Source organism: Salvelinus alpinus, chromosome 5 (genome assembly GCF_045679555.1).
Source record: "Salvelinus alpinus chromosome 5, SLU_Salpinus.1, whole genome shotgun sequence".
Lineage (NCBI taxonomy): Eukaryota > Metazoa > Chordata > Actinopteri > Salmoniformes > Salmonidae > Salvelinus > Salvelinus alpinus.
In genome coordinates, this window is record NC_092090.1 from 9,537,347 (window position 1) to 9,553,867 (window position 16,521).

Genomic DNA, 16,521 nt, shown 5'->3' on the forward strand with positions numbered 1-16,521 from the left:
CATGACTTATTTTGTGTATGGCTTTCTGCTTCAAGAGGTAATTGACTTTCCCACAGCTGTTATACCATCACGTTACCTATGCCTGCTTTGAAATATTTTCTAGTCAAAGGGAAACTTTCTATCAGGAATGAGGTGGACATAATCCCGAACCACATTATGGAATTCAGATTTTTGGGGGGGATTATTTTATTGAACTGATGATGCCAGCATGGAATAGTTTAGATTTCAGGTGGTAATCTCTGAATAACAGTACGAGGCTGTTACCACATGTTTCTATTACTCAACATAATATGGTGTTTGAGAAGACAGTGAACCATAGGTCATGTCCTATTGGTCTGCATCTAAGGAGTTAAACATTGAAAGATAGTTGTAACATTTTGCAACGTTACACCAAGACAATCAGATCCTACATTTTCCTACAAAATACTTGATGTAAAATGTATTCTTCAACAATATAACATGTTTTTTTCTCTCTCACTTTAGGTAAGTCAATATTACCTATATAGTACATTTCCAATGACTAAATAGTGTCATGACTACTTTGATATCCAACCAGTACTTTCTCTACCTCTTTATAGGTTAGCTTGAGGTTGAATATGTTGAAGACTAATAGCTGAGGAACAAGTGGTGAAGACAACATGGTGTGACTTGGCTGGACTCTGGATCTGAGAGCCAACTGGGGCAGACAGAGGAGGGAGGAGAACTGGGAGAGAAGGACAGGGAGAGAAGGAGGGAGGAGAACTAGGAGAGAAGGAGGGAGGAAGACAGGGAGAGTAGGGAGGAGGACTGGGAGAGAAGGAGGGAGGAGAACAGGGAGAGAATGAGGGAGGAAAACTAGGAGAGAAGGAGGGAGGAGAACAGGAAGAGAAGGAGGGAGGAGAACAGGGAGAGAAGGAGGGAGGAAAACTAGGAGAGAAGGAGGGAGGAGAACAGGAAGAGAAGGAGGGAGGAGAACAGGGAGAGAAGGAGAAGAATGGAGAACAGGGAGAGGAGGGAGGAGAACAGGGAGAGGAGGGAGGAGAACAGGGAGAGGAGGAGGAGAACAGGGAGGAGAACAGGGAGAGAAGGAGGAGAACAGGGAGAGGAGGAGGAGAACAGGGAGAGGAGGAGGAGAACAGGGAGAGGAGGAGGAGAACAGGGAGAGGAGGGAGGAGAACAGGGAGAGGAGGGAGGAGAACAGGGAGAGGAGGGAGGAGAACAGGGAGAGGAGGGAGGAGAACAGGGAGAGAAGGGAGGAGAACAGGGAGAGGAGGAGGAGAACAGGGAGAGGAGGAGGAGAACAGGGAGAGGAGGGAGGAGAACAGGGAGAGGAGGGAGGAGAACAGGGAGAGGAGGGCGGAGAACAGGAAGAGGAGGGAGGAGAACAGGGAGAGGAGGGAGAAGAACAGGGAGAGGACGGAGGAGAACAGGGAGAGGAGGGAGGAGAACAGGGAGAGGAGGGAGGAGAACAGGGAGAGGAGGGAGGAGAACAGGGAGAGGAGGAGGAGAACAGGGAGAGGAGGGAGGAGAACAGGGAGAGGACACGGTGGTTGATACTGGAGGCTGACACGGTGGTTGATACTGGAGGCTGACACGGTGGTTGGTACTGGAGGCTGACACAGTGGTTGGTACTGGAGGCTGACACGGTGGTTGGTACTGGAGGCTGACACGGTGGTTGATCCTGGAGGCTGACACGGTGGTTGATACTGGAGGCTGACACGGTGGTTGATCCTGGAGGCTGACACTGTGGTTGATCCTGGAGGCTGATACGGTGGTTGATCCTGGAGGCTGACACGGTGGTTGATCCTGGAGGCTGACGCGGTGGTTGATCCTGGAGGCTGACACGGTGGTTGATACTGGAGGCTGACACGGTGGTTGATACTGGAGGCTGACACGGTGGTTGGTACTGGAGGCTGACACGGTGGTTGATACTGGAGGCTGACACGGTGGTTGGTACTGGAGGCTGACACGGTGGTTGATACTGGAGGCTGACACGGTGGTTGATACTGGAGGCTGACACGGTGGTTGGATCCTGGAGGCTGACACGGTGGTTGATACTGGAGGCTGACACGGTGGTTGATACTGGAGGCTGACACGGTGGTTGATACTGGAGGCTGACACGGTGGTTGGTCCTGGAGGCTGACACGGTGGTTGATACTGGAGGCTGACACGGTGGTTGATACTGGAGGCTGACACGGTGGTTGGTACTGGAGGCTGACACGGTGGTTGGATCCTGGAGGATGACACGGTGGTTGGGTAATTGATCACACCATGTGTGTGACCTCTGGGTCATGTCAGTTCAGAGGGGTCCTTCTCTTTCTTACCACCAGTTTCTCTTCTCGTCTCAGCCAGTCTGCCAGTTTAGCAGTCAAGACATTCCCTGACAATAATATCTTTATAGTTTACCAATTACTAATTTAATAATACATTTGACCAATCACACAGAGTTATGAATTAATTGGAAGTGTCTAATTCAATCAATTGACAGGGAGACATTTTACAAACTAATCAAGTGACCTGCTGATTGTTCCTTGAGTTCTGTTTAACAGACGTGAAACCAGCAGCGACCAGAGTCATTGTCTTATTTATCCAGTAGTAGTAACTTGAGAGCTTGACGTATTTCAAACACATTCAGAATTATGAGGTAACACAGAATTATGAGGTATCACAGAGTTATGAGGTAACACAGAGTTATGAGGTAACACAGAGTTATGAGGTAACACAGAGTTATGAGGTAACACAGAGTTATGAGGTAATACAGAGTTATGAGGTAACACAGAGTTATGAGGTAACGTATAGTGGGTGCTCTCTTCACCAAAAGTCAGGATTAAGTCAAATCTAAAATCAGGATTATTTTAAATCAAATCTAAAATCAGGATTATTTTAAATCACATCTAAAGTCAGGATTATTTTAAATCAAATCTAAAATCAGGATTATTTTAAATCAAATCTAAAGTCAGGATTATTTCAAATCACATCTAAAGTCAGGATTATTTTAAATCAAATCTAAAGTCAGGATTATTTAATGCCAAATCTAATGTCAGGAATATTTGAAGTAAAATCTTATCAGAAACGTCAATGGCAGATGTTTTACGAATGCGGAGGTATTTCAGGAACTAACTGTCCCATTGGCCCTGACCTGGCCCCACTCCCATACAGAGAACGTTGCCCTTTTGCTTTTCTGCTGAGCTTTCCAAATCTGTTCCTGTCTCTGTCTTGCCTGTAGTTCTCATCCCCACATCCTTTACTTGTATCTTCACTGGGCTTGCAGGTGAGATGTTCTTCTTTCTTCTCTGCTCCGTCTGTAACGAATGTGCTGTGTATTCATTTATTCATCTGTTGGTACCAGATTGTGTGTCGTCCATTCCATGTGGGGATAGATGTGACTTTTGGACCAGATTGCGTGTGGTGTGTGAGCTCTGATAGTTTACAATGCTTTTAGAATAGAATAAAAGATAACTTTATTTCTCTCAAGAGGAAACTTGGGTTTGTGGCGTTGGGATATTCAGAGGTGTTTGTCTGTGTGTTTTAGACACGTGTTGGACGAGATACATCCAAGGCCTGGTTTTCAGCTGTTGTTTTCACTGTAGTTCAGAGTGAATGTCTTGCTGAAAGGCTCTTGTGGTTCTGTTTGCCCAGTTGTTAGTTCATAAACTTTGTAAAAAGGACTGAAGTTCATTCAGAAATATAGCTTTGGCATGGTAGGATGTGGATAGTCACTGTATGTCTTATAATTGTAACCTTGAATTTATGTTGTCGTTTCACAGTTTACTTCAAATGGCTTATTTGATGTTATTCCAATAGATTTGTTGAGATTCAATTCGGTATTTTCGGAAAATCCAATTGGGTATTTTCATAAATTCCTGAACATACATTTTGTGAATGTCAGCTGTGTTTTCTGAACCGACCTGTTTTGGTGTCATAGTCCTTATGGACTCCTGCACGACCAACACTTTCAGGAAATGAGAGTCTTGTTGATTTGCTATCAACCTTGGGGAGGATTATATCGTACAGATTCAAAGACATTCATTACAGAGGAAACAAGCCCTCCCTCTTTCACCAGCAGGAATTATGCTGTCGATGTTGGACTGCTGTGTTATCGATGTTGGACTGCTGTGTTATCGATGTTGGACTGCTGTGTTATCGATGTTGGACTGCTGTGTTATCGATGTTGGACTGCTGTGTTATCGATGTTGGACTGTTGTGTTATCGATGTTGGACTGCTGTGTTATCGATGTTGGACTGCTGTGTTATCGATGTTGGACTGCTGTGTTATCGATGTTGGACTGCTGTGTTATCGATGTTGGACTGCTGTGTTATCGATGTTGGACTGCTGTGTTATCGATGTTGGACTGCTGTGTTGTCGATGTTGGACTGCTGTGTTATCGATGTTGGACTGCTGTGTTATCGATGTTGGACTGCTGTGTTATCGATGTTGGACTGCTGTGTTGTCGATGTTGGACTGCTGTGTTATCGATGTTGGACTGCTGTGTTGTCGATGTTGGACTGCTGTGTTATCGATGTTGGACTGCTGTGTTATCGATGTTGGACTGCTGTGTTGTCGATGTTGGACTGCTGTGTTGTCGATGTTGGACTGCTGTGTTGTCGATGTTGGACTGCTGTGTTGTCGATGTTGGACTGCTGTGTTACATTGGGGTAAACTGATCCAAGCAAATTAGTGATCAAATTATTGACCATTCATTGTCGAATGTTTGTTGCATTTCTTTTTGATATGCAATGGCACATGACTTGCATTGGGTAAAACTTTAAATATTTGGTTTCTACCCCCCTCCCTCTCCCCTCACCACCCCCAAACTACATAAAATAACAATAGCTCAAAATGAATAAGCTGTTTACTGTTCATCTCTTGACACAGGAAGTAAAACAAAACGACCGGCCAAAATGTCTGAGTAAGTTTACATTTTTCAGTTTACAGAAAAATATACAACACTATACTGTATTCATCTACTGTATATTCTGTCTGTGAACATGTTTTCCACATAGAAAACCAGGCAGTAAAACTGATTAGTACTATGCTCTGATGATTCCCAATAGTGTTGCAATTTTTCCTACCGTAATTGTTTCATCGTCACGTAGCTGTCTCTGTGGCGACACCTTGTATATTTCCCTTAAATGACCCTGATCTGTTTTATCCAATCAGTAAAAAGATGTCAACGAGCCGTAGGAACTACCTGAAGGTAAGGAGCACCATTCAATCCAAAATGGTTTTATAAACAGTTAATACACCCTCATGTTCTATAAAGACCTTCTGTTCTATAAAGACCTTCTGTTCTATAAAGACCTTCGGTTCTATAAAGACCTTCTGTTCTATAAAGACCCTCATGTTCTATAAAGACCTTCTGTTCTATAAAGACCTTCTGTTCTATAAAGACCTTCTGTTCTATAAAGATCTTCTGTTCTATAAAGACCTTCAAGTTCTGTAAAGACTTTCAAGTTCTATAAAGACCTTCTGTTCTATAAAGACCTTCTGTTCTATAAAGACCTTCTGTTCTATAAAGACCTTCTGTTCTATAAAGACCTTCTGTTCTATAAAGACCTTCGGTTCTATAAAGACCTTCTGTTCTATAAAGACCCTCATGTTCTATAAAGACCTTCTGTTCTATAAAGACCTTCTGTTCTATAAAGATCTTCAAGTTCTATAAAGACCTTCTGTTCTATAAAGACCTTCAAGTTCTATAAAGACCTTCTGTTCTATAAAGACCTTCTGTTCTATAAAGACCTTCATGTTCTATAAAGACTTTCTGTTCTATAAAGACCTTCAAGTTCTATAAAGTTGTCCCAGGCTTAGATTGAACATGTACCACACAGAGAAAAACCTGCATGACTTCACAGACTGATTTCCATGCTGACTTTACATTGCATGGCTATAGTCATTTTCAGGGGTCAAGGGGTCAAATGCTTGGAAGTTGGACGAGAGTAGATATTCACACACTAAGTGGTCAAGGGGTAAATGTTATGTGATCCAGACAGTGTTAGCCCCCCCCCAAAACACACACACACACACACACACACACACACACACACACACACACACACACACACACACACACACACACACACACACACACACACACACACACACACACACACACACACACACACACACACACACACGCTGTAGTAGACCTTGCCGACTTGTTGGTCAGCAGGAGCTAGTTTGAGGAGTAGAAACGAACCCTGAAAGCTCTACATCACTCACAACACTTCACCTGGAGCTCTGTCCATCTAGAGACCTTCAAGAATAGTGATATGAATACATGATTGATATAGACAACCCCATAGACAAGCAGAAGTGGCCGCTGAACTGATGTAATGATGTAATGTGATGTGATTTGTCCCCCTCCCCCCTCCGTACAGAGCTTGATGCTCCAGATCGCTGCCGGCTTGCTCGAGGCTGAGGAAGTCGAGGCTGAGGCAGAGAAGGCCAGGTACATGGAGGAGAACTGCCCTGCCCCAGAATTGTTGGTATGCATGGCAGAGCTCACGGTAAGCTATTAGCAGTAAGCCAAACCCCCCCCCTCTCTCTCTCTCTCTCTCTCTCTCTCTCTCTCTCTCTCTCTCTCTCTCTCTCTCTCTCTCTCTTTCTGTCTCTCTGTCTCTCTCTCTCTCTCTCTCTCTCTCTCTCTCTCTCTCTCTCTCTCTCTCTCTCTCTCTCCGTCTCTTTTTCTCTCTTTCTCAATCTCTCTCTCTCTGTCTCTCTTCAGGACTTGTGCAAGAAGCTCCATCAGAAGATCGAGAGGGTTGATGAGGAGAGATACGACATGTCAACCAAGGTGACCAAGTCCGAGAAGGAGGTGAGGAGTTCTACCACTGGTACTCATATTATTAACTGACTGTCTAAGACAGAGCCACAGGAGTAACAGTAGTTCCACTGATGTTTGGCGTTTGGCAGGTCAAACGTCTGTGTGTGATAAGTGCTTCCTGTTGAATTCCAAACAGGTTGAGGACTTGAAGATGAAGGTAGTTGAACTGAATGGAAAGTTCCGGAAGCCCGTCCTGAAGAGAGTACGCATGTCTGCTGACGCTATGCTCCAGGCTCTGCTGGGCTCCAAACACAAGGTGTCCATGGATCTGAGGTCCAACCTGAAGCAAGTCAAGAAGGAGGTCAAGGAGGAGGTAGAGTTGTTCTGGACATAATAACATCATTATAGTTCAGCTTAATAATGTTACTATACGACTGTAACGTTACTTATTTACTGTGTAAATAATTTGAATGTTTTATTTTAAAGCCTCGTCCACGAATGTGTCTGTTCTGTAGCTGTTCTACAGGATCCCACTTCTGACACCAAATGTCATATCATAAATCCAACCTTTCAAAGACAATGTCTCCCAGTATAGGCCTATCTCTAAGCAGCGACAACTGTGAAACCTTTCAAAGACAATGTCTCCCAGTATAGGCCTATCTCTAAGCAGCGACAACTGTGAAACCTTTCAAAGACAATGTCTCCCAGTATAGGCCTATCTCTAAGCAGCGACAACTGTGAAACCTTTCAAAGACAATGTCTCCCAGTATAGGCCTATCTCTAAGCAGCGACAACTGTGAAACCTTTCAAAGACAATGTCTCCCAGTATAGGCCTATCTCTAAGCAGTGACAACTGTGAAACCTTTCAAAGACAATGTCTCCCAGTATAGGCCTATCTCTAAGCAGCGACAACTGTGAAACCTTTCAACCCAACCCTCCAATGTGAATCATACTAACACTGAGGATCCCACTGCCGAAACACCAAATGTTATATCTTTCAAAAAACATGTACTTAATTCTGCTTCTCTTCCCACCTCAGGACAAAGAATCTGTGGGTGACTGGCGTAAGAACATCGAAGACAAATCAGACAGAAAGAAGATGTTTGAGACTAATAAGGAGTAGATGTTCCAGACAGGAAGATGTTTGAGACTAATAAAGAGTAGATGTTCCAGAGTTCCAGACAGGAAGATGTTTGAGACTAATAAAGAGTAGATGTTCCAGAGTTCCAGACAGGAAGATGTTTGAGACTCACAAAGAGTAGATGTTCCAGAGTTCCAGACAGGAAGATGTTTGAGACTAATAAGGAGTAGAAACGAAACCTGTCTGGAACTCTTCTGACAAATATCCACGTGTATAATCAAATACTCCAGCGTTGACGAGCTATGTGTTGGGATTTCCGTTTGTCCCCCATTGGATATCTAGTCTTTTGTTTCACACGTAACACAAAAACAGTTACGTGACCCCCCCCTAAAAATTATATTGTGCAATATTTATACTATTTGTCATCAAATAAACCCTGGTCAGCTAATAAAAAGTGTTTTTGTGATTTGTGGAGTCACTACTGTTACTTCTCCACAACAACAGACCAGTTGACCTTCCTGACTGGTTTAAACCTGCTGTTGAAATTACATGGCGATAGTAACATTGAAGTGTTCAAGGGGTACAACGTTTGGAAGGGACCACAAAATCCACACTGAGGAGTTGTCCTGTGGCTTGTTTGGAGACCTCCTGGTCAGCAGGAACCAGCCTGACTGATAAACGCCACCAGCTGGTGTGGCTTAACCAGTCTGTTTGGAGACCTCCTGGTCAGCAGGAACCAGCCTGACTGATAAACGCCACCAGCTGGTGTGGCGACCGAAGACGGCTTACTGGGGTCACTGGGGTCAGTAAGGGCAGAATCTAACTGTCAGATCACCAGCTGTTTAGAGCTCAGCAGGTGTGGCTACCAAATACGGCTCCTTGGGGTCACACTGGACAGCAGCTCTCTGATTTCATCTGGTTACTCCCTACCTCTCTGTCTATCTCTGATTTCATCTGGTTACTCCCTACCTCTCTGTCTATCTCTGATTTCATCTGGTTACTCCCTACCTCTCTGTCTATCTCTGATTTCATCTGGTTACTCCCTACCTCTCTGTCTATCTCTGATTTCATCTGGTTACTCCCTACCTCTCTGTCTAACTCTGATTTCATCTGGTTACTCCCGACCTCTCTGTCTATCTCTGATTTCATCTGGTTACTCCCTACCTCTCTGTCTATCTCTGATTTCATCTGGTTACTCCCGACCTCTCTGTCTAACTCTGATTTCATCTGGTTACTCCCTACCTCTCTGTCTATCTCTGATTTCATCTGGTTACTCCCTACCTCTCTGTCTATCTCTGATTTCATCTGGTTACTCCCTACCTCTCTGTCTATCTCTGATTTCATCTGGTTACTCCCTACCTCTCTGTCTAACTCTGATTTCATCTGGTTACTCCCTACCTCTCTGTCTATCTCTGATTTCATCTGGTTACTCCCGACCTCTCTGTCTATCTCTGATTTCATCTGGTTACTCCCTAACTCTCTTTCTAACTCTGATTTCATCTGGTTACTCCCTACCTCTCCGTCTAACTAAAGCAGTGGTGGGCCGTCAGGGCCTGCAAGGCCTTCTCTGCTGGCCTAAACATCATCAGAATATAATTTTTTTTTAAATATATTTTCCCACAAATATGTATTAAATTATTCCCCAGAGTAAGAGTTATACTCTTCATTTCATAGCTTTCCTCTTGGTTGCACTGCTTCCAGCCCCAGGTTGAGATTTGGAGGGCTGGTCTTTATGTTAGATCTTTTATCCAATCATATTCAGCCATCATGTGTTGCCAGGGGTCTAAAATCTGCCCTCAGGCCTTCAGAATCAACAGTGCGGGCGCTTGTAGCTTAAAGTGAATGGAAATGAAAATTTTGTGTCAACCAATCAGCTTTAGAGTTGGCTATTGTACGCCTGCTGGCTGGCTCCAGTGTTACACAGGAGCCAGCTAGCAGGCGTAGTGCGTCCACGTCTTTTGATTGGATTACCAATATTGAGAGGCAGGTCCTATGGGCAGGTCTATGCAGATCTAGGAAACTGAATTTGATAAACGAATTAATTCGCGTTCTACTAAGCTGTTTTTTCAACCCACAATGGCGGAAGGAGGAGAAGATATCGATTTGGTCGAGGATATAATTATAACGCCATTCTCAAGACGAACTTTTCAAGAAAAGTTAGACATTGTAAGGAGAGGTCGCCCGACGTCACAAAGCCTGTCACAGGCGGGAAAGGGGTTCGTTCGCTCGCCACGTTCAAAGTTTCAACTACGAGTGCTGTCAATGGCTCACAGGCTCCGAGAAGCACTGCAAACTGTACTGCTGGGAATGCCTATTATTTGCAAGTGATCGATTTGGTGTTTGGAGCCACACTGGCTTTGCAAACTTGAGTTGTCTGTTAAACACTGTTTACCCAAAAATGTCAATTTGTCAATTTCAAGGTGACGCAACGCCTGGTTATACTGCGTTTCTGTCTAAATGTATAGTGTCTAGAGCCATGGCATAATGATGGTAATAAGAGGTGGATTAATTCGGGTGGGACTGTGTAGTACCTCACTGAAGGCCTAGGCCCCAGGCCCACGGCACGCCACTGAACTAAAGAGATACCTTTTTTCATTCCACCATATTAATTAACATAGAAATCATTGTACATGGTGTGTTTTTGTTAGTTATTAGTTGCTTGACAAGTCCTTAAACTTCAGAAGGACAAAAAAGGCGTTTTAAATTATGACGTTTTTGTGCCCTTGAGGTCAAAATGTTCCCCTGTTGGCGCTTTTAGGGTTAAACAGACAGCTGATCCCAGAACTGTGCCTATATATATCCTTCATCATATTTCTCCTCCCTGGCTTGACAATCTCAGTCACTCATCCCTCCATCCTGCAACGCTCTCTTCTTCCTAGGTGAGATTCCTCCCATTCCTGTCTTCTATCTCCTGTCCTGTCTTGGTTTCAACTCTGCATTCAGTAGAGATTCAGTATCACTGTGATTTATAGTCTAGCATTTTTCTATTAGCTGACTGTAATTATCACACAACATAGTACATGGATGCTACTCACTGAAAAATGTTTAGGCTACATGTGTAAGTGGCATTAATTTACAAGAATATGTAAAACCTAAAACAGCTTGGTGTTTATACAAAATGAAGAAGATGCTGTACCTTGTCTACTTTGACAGAGGGTCATTTCTTCAACACTTGGGATCAGGATGCTAACTAGTAGGTTGGCTGTCCTAACATTCAACTGGCATGTATCAATTAACATGGCATCCATCCATCTCACGGAACACAGAAATGTTACTGTGGTAGAATGCTTTGTGTTTTAAGGAGTGTTTTGTAAATTTTTTAAATGAAATGGTTAAAATGATTCTCTGACTGACTTCACAAGGTAGGAAGAGGTTTTAGGAGAAATAGCCAAGATGTTATTCTTATAGGTTTACTGTTATACTGAACATTAGTGAGGAGTTATTGATTTAATGAATGGCATGATCTTTTTACACACTTCATTTGAAAATAGTTTTAAGACTTCCTGGTATTTATCCAGTCTAACTGACGTAGGGTACAGATTGATTAATTGAAGACAGATTTTCTTTATCACTGTAAACTTTTCTGTATATTTTTTTGACATTTTTGAAGTGGCAGACAAACTAGTTTTTCCCTCAGATATGTCAGAAACACTTTCTAAATCAAACAATTAAAAGATAGAAGACAAACTAGAAGTACACTCAGTGTCCAGACTACATGGTTATGATCGTGGTCTAGGTCTGTCAGACAGAGCCAGTAGCCCAGCCAGGTATTTTCTGGGACGTGTGTTGGCCCCTTTGCTGCACCCTGTCTTGGGACACTTTAAGGAAAGTCCACAGGAAGCGGGCAGGGAGGGAGTTCTCAGCTGTTGTGGTTTCGGGTGTTAGTCAGCTACCCCCCTCACCACCACACAGGAACGCACAAATAGACCCATGCCACAAGACAACTGCCTTACCACACCCTGTCTAAATGTAGAGATGTGTTGTGCCCCTCTAACCCTGAGGGCTGTGTGTTAAAATGAATCATTTCCACAAAGGGTAGACTATACATTGAGTTAATGCCATAACAATTATGTCTTCAAACGCTGACAACTTATTCATATCTCTCTTCAAAGGAAGTGACATCAACCACCGGCCAAGATGTCAGAGTATGTACTGATTCTGTTATAATACATTTACAGCTCTTTCAACATGTTCATTTTTATTGAAATATCTTTTAAGAATCAAGAATTCCATATATTATACATGTCAACTTTTGGTGATCTTCAGGAGCATTCAGTACATCAACTGGTACTCTGTGGTTTTCATCCCAAGCTCTTAAAGCTGTGTATCCCAACTCATGTTTTTCCTCCCCCCCATCTAATCTTCTCTGAAGTAAAAAGATGTCATCGAGTCGCAGGCAACATCTCAAGGTAAGGAGGAGACCTAGACGCACAACAACGTGTCATAATAACGTCTTCAGAGACGTCGGAAGGACTCAGTCCACATTAACATTACATTTTTTTAAAGGATTCTTGATTTTATATATCAATTATCAAATTCAAAAAAAATCTGAATACAAGATTTTAAAATCTAAATCCCAGAATAAAAATAAATACATGTTTTCCTCTGGGGAGTGTGACAGGGATGTACACTAAGCCCAACTTTAATCCAAATAGTCAAATTATTGACAAAATTTACATGTAAACAACTGCATTTCTGATCAACTGGCTAACCATTGTGTCTGGGTACACGGACCACTTCCCCCTGTGTTAATTCCCCCAGAGCTTGATGCTCCAGATTGCCCAGGGGTTCATAGAGGCTGAGGCCATCCAGGCAGAGGAGGACAAAAACAGGTACATGGATGAGAATGTCCCCTCTCTCTCCGTCCCGGGATCCATGCAGGAACTCCAGGTATGAAGAGAGGTAGCTGTTGACCAACCTATGGAGAGCTACTGGGTGTGCAGGTTTTTGCTCCAGCCACACTATAACACAACTGATTCAGTCATTCATGGTCCTGAGGAGCAGCTGACCATCTCAATTAGGGGTGTTAAAGTAAGGGTGGAACAAAATCAAGCTGGATTGTAGCTTTCCAGGATATTATATAATTATAATAGTTATATAATTTATATAATTTCACAAATATCTCCTATTTTCTTTAAATGTACTCGCTTACATTCTCTCTCTCTCTCTCTCTCTCTCTCTCTCTCTCTCTCTCTCTCTCTCTCTCTCTCTCTCTCTCTCTCTCTCTCTCTCTCTCTCTCTCTCTCTCTCTCTCTCTCTCTCTCTCTCTCGCTCTCTCGCTCTCTCTCTCACTCTCTCTCTCTCTCCTCTCTCGCTCTCTCTCTCACTCTCTCTCTCTCTCCTCTCTCTCTCGCTCCCTCTATCTCTCCTCTCTCTCTCGCTCTCTGTCCTCTTTATCTCTCTCTAGGATCTGTGCAAGAAGCTCCACCAGCAGATTGATGCAGTGGATGAGCAGAGATATGACACGCAAAGCAAAGTAGCCAAGTCTGATAAGGAGGTATAGTTACATTTTCAAATGTATTCCTGGACAGATGGTCATTCTTCAGTATAAAGGGGGAATTTCACTGACGAACATGCTCTCTGTCTCTCTGTCTCTCTCTCTCTCTCTGTCTCTGTCTCTGTCTCTGTCTCTGTCTCTGTCTCTTTCTCTCTGTCTCTCTCTCTTTCTCTCTCTGTTCAGATTGAGGATCTGAAGATAAAACTACAAGACCTGAATGGTAAGTTCCGGAAGCCCGTCCTGAAGAAAGTACGCATGTCTGCTGACGCTATGCTCCAGGCTCTGCTGGGCTCCAAACACAAGGTGTCCATGGATCTGAGGTCCAACCTGAAGCAAGTCAAGAAGGAGGTCAAGGAGGAGGTGAGTGTTGTTCTGGACATAAGAACATCATTATAGTTTAGTTTAATAATGTTACTATAGGAGGAGGTGAGTGTTGTTCTGGACATAAGAACAGGAGGTCAAGGAGGAGGTAGGGTTGCTTTTGTTTTACTGAGTAGGGTTAGAGTGTGTCCAAGAGGCCCCATGCTAGATAGACTGACCCTCTCCCTTCTGGAACTCCACAGGTGAAAGATGCAGCTGACTGGCGTAAGAACATTGAGGACAAAGCTGGCATGGATGGTAGAAAGAAGATGTTTGAGTCCGACCCTTAAACAAGCCCCCCAATATCCTCCATTTTAATCTACTGCCCTGTATGATACATTCTCCTCCTGTCATTCCTTTTTACTCTACTCTGTCTAATAAAAGAAAATACTTCAATATTTTGTTATTTATTTTTTATAATGAAGGAAATGGCCAAATTATAAAATGTGTGCATGCGTGACTGTGAGTCAGAGGAGGCTCCTCAGAGGAGGAAGTGGAGGACCATCCTCCTCAGTGAATTTCATAAAAATAAAAATTGCGAAACATTAAAAATGCTATCCTTTTTAGATAAAACTATACGAAATATATTCACGTCACTAAATAATTGATTAAAACGCATTTTTTGCATTGAAGGTCTACAGTAGCCTCAACAGCACTCTGTAGAGTAGCACCATGGTGTAGCTAGGAGGACAGCTAGCTTCCGTCCTCCTCTGGGTACATTGACTTCAATACAAAACCTTGGAGGCTCATGGTTGTCACCCCCTTCCATAGACTTACACAGAAATTATGACGACTTCCACAGGACGTCCTCCAACCTATCAGAGCTCTTGCAGCATGAACTGACATGTTGTCCACCCAATCAAAGGATCAGAGAATTAATCTAGTACTGAAAGCATAAGCTACAGCTAGCTAGCACTGCAGTGCATCAAATGTAGTGAGTAGTTGACTCAAAGAGAGAGAAAGACAATAGTTGAACAGTTATGAACTAATGAATTTCTTCAAAAATCAAGGAGAAGCAAGAGAGAGAGAGAGAGAGAGAGAGAGAGAGAGAGAGAGCTAGATATATTTCTTATTTTATTTAACTTTCAGTTACTTAGCTAGCGAATGCAGAGAAGGATGCTATGTTACTTGGCTGGCTATGGCTATCCAACAACGGAACTCTTCCAAGTCAAGGTAAGCGTTTGGTTTGATTCAGTTATTGTCACCGTGGCCTGCCGGTGTAAATGCTAAACTGCTTGCTGCTAACTGTGCACTGTACTGTATGATTGTAGCAGGTTTACTAACGTGTTAGTTCTAGTAGCTATGTTGTTGACTTGACGTTAGCCAATATGGTGACAACGATTTAGGCTGTGTGTAGCAGTTAGCGGTTATGATATGAAGGTTTGACTTGGAAAGGTTTTTTCGCCTGGTCACAGACAGCTGACGAGTTGTGCACTGAAGTCCACACGTGAAGGTAAAGGTGAGACGAGGAGAGTACGTAGATGCCAGAGGGAATTATACAACAATCTGGCTGCTATGTTTGATCAGGGGTGTTTCACTCAGCCGATTCTGTCGAGAAAAAAAATCTTAAACGGAAGCAAACGGAACGAAACCTGGATAAACATTCCTAAATTTGACCAATAGAAACGCTCGTTTGCAACTGTTGGACTAATGATTACACCTGTCTGTCAACTTACATTTTTGTATTTTTTGTAATTTTTGTATCTCGGCCTGTGCACCTACATTGTAAACTTTCATTCATAGGCTAGGTTGTAGCGACCTCATGATGTGTACAGGGAAAATATGAGTATCATGTAGTATCCTAAACCTATCGATGTTACATTGAGCTGTGTGAATGGAATATCAATGACAGTCATCCAATATGCTGTAATAGATATAAAGCCATGCTCATAAAAAAATGTATCATCCTCCCTCATCTTAAACGGTACCAACCGCCACTGCTGTAATTTGATTTGGATAAAAGAGTCTGTTAAATGGCATACAGTGCATTCGGAAAGTGATCAGACACCTTGACTTTTTCCACATTGTGTTACAGCCTTATTCTAATATTGATTCAATCGTTTCACCCCCCCCCCCCCCCCCCCCATCAATCTACACACAATACCCCATAATGACATCACAATACCCCATAATGACATCACAATACCCCATAATGACAAAGCAAAAACAAGTTTTTAGAAATTTGGGGAAATATTGGAAATATCACATTTAGTATTCAGACTCTTTACTCAGTACTTTGTTGAAGCACCTTTGGCAGCGTTTACAGCCTTGAGTCTTCTTGGGTATGACGCTACAAGCTTGGCACACCTGTATTTGGTGGAGTTTATCCCATTCTTCTCTGCAGATTCTCTCAAGCTCTGTCAGGTTGGATGGGGAGCGTCGCGGCACAGCTATTTCCAGGTCTCTCCAGAGATGTTCGATCGGGTTCAAGTTCGGGCTCTGGCTTGGCCACTCAAGGACATTCAGAGACTTGTCTCGAAGCCAATCCGGTGATGTCTTGGCTATGTGCTTTGGGTCGTTGTCCTGTTGGAAGGTGAACTTTTGCCCCAGTCTGAGGTCCTGAGCGCTCTGGAGCAGGTTTCATCAAAGATCTCTCTGTACTTTGCTCCGTTCATCTTTCCCTCGACCCTGACTAGTCTCCCAGTCCCTGCCGCTGAAAAACATCCCCACAGCATGATGCTGCCACCACCATGCTTCACCGTAGGGATGGTGCCAGGATTCCTCCAGACGTGAAGCTTGGCATTCAGGCCAAAGAGTTCAATCTTGGTTTCATCAGACCAGAGAACATTGTTTCTCATGGTCTGAGAATCCTTTAGGTGCCTTTTGGCAAACTCCAAGCG

The 16,521-nt window shown here is 43.3% G+C and overlaps 2 protein-coding genes across 3 annotated transcripts; both read left to right on the forward strand.

The window, feature by feature from the left end:
• The first annotated feature begins 3,133 nt into the window (after nt 1-3,133).
• LOC139575505 (troponin I, fast skeletal muscle-like) lies at nt 3,134-8,290 on the forward strand. Of its 2 annotated transcripts, none has more exons than XM_071400506.1 (7): nt 3,134-3,250; nt 4,856-4,889; nt 5,141-5,177; nt 6,358-6,486; nt 6,705-6,794; nt 6,940-7,116; nt 7,783-8,290. In XM_071400506.1, exons 2-7 carry the CDS (start codon nt 4,882-4,884, stop codon nt 7,864-7,866), a joined length of 525 nt encoding a protein of 174 aa, XP_071256607.1. In that variant the 5' UTR covers nt 3,134-3,250; nt 4,856-4,881; the 3' UTR covers nt 7,867-8,290. The 2 variants fall into 2 exon arrangements, with proteins under 2 accessions (XP_071256607.1, XP_071256608.1); XM_071400507.1 differs by lacking the exon at nt 3,134-3,250 and adding an exon at nt 3,305-3,387.
• Nucleotides 8,291-10,047: 1,757 nt separating this feature from the next.
• Nucleotides 10,048-14,077, forward strand: LOC139575504 (troponin I, fast skeletal muscle-like). The gene is made up of 7 exons (XM_071400505.1): nt 10,048-10,703; nt 11,937-11,969; nt 12,197-12,233; nt 12,586-12,714; nt 13,232-13,321; nt 13,505-13,681; nt 13,885-14,077. The coding sequence occupies exons 2-7, from the start codon at nt 11,962-11,964 to the stop codon at nt 13,969-13,971; spliced, it is 528 nt and encodes a 175-aa protein (XP_071256606.1). The 5' UTR covers nt 10,048-10,703; nt 11,937-11,961; the 3' UTR covers nt 13,972-14,077.
• The last annotated feature ends 2,444 nt before the right edge of the window (nt 14,078-16,521 follow it).

Bases quoted from the DNA above. Each gene is read 5' to 3' on its own strand.
- LOC139575504 (XM_071400505.1), top strand. The intron at 13,322-13,504 runs GTATAGTTACAT...CTCTCTGTTCAG, and splicing joins TAGCCAAGTCTGATAAGGAG to ATTGAGGATCTGAAGATAAA. The intron at 13,682-13,884 runs GTGAGTGTTGTT...GGAACTCCACAG, and splicing joins AGAAGGAGGTCAAGGAGGAG to GTGAAAGATGCAGCTGACTG.
- LOC139575505 (XM_071400506.1), top strand. The intron at 5,178-6,357 runs GTAAGGAGCACC...CCCTCCGTACAG, and splicing joins GCCGTAGGAACTACCTGAAG to AGCTTGATGCTCCAGATCGC. The intron at 7,117-7,782 runs GTAGAGTTGTTC...TTCCCACCTCAG, and splicing joins AGAAGGAGGTCAAGGAGGAG to GACAAAGAATCTGTGGGTGA.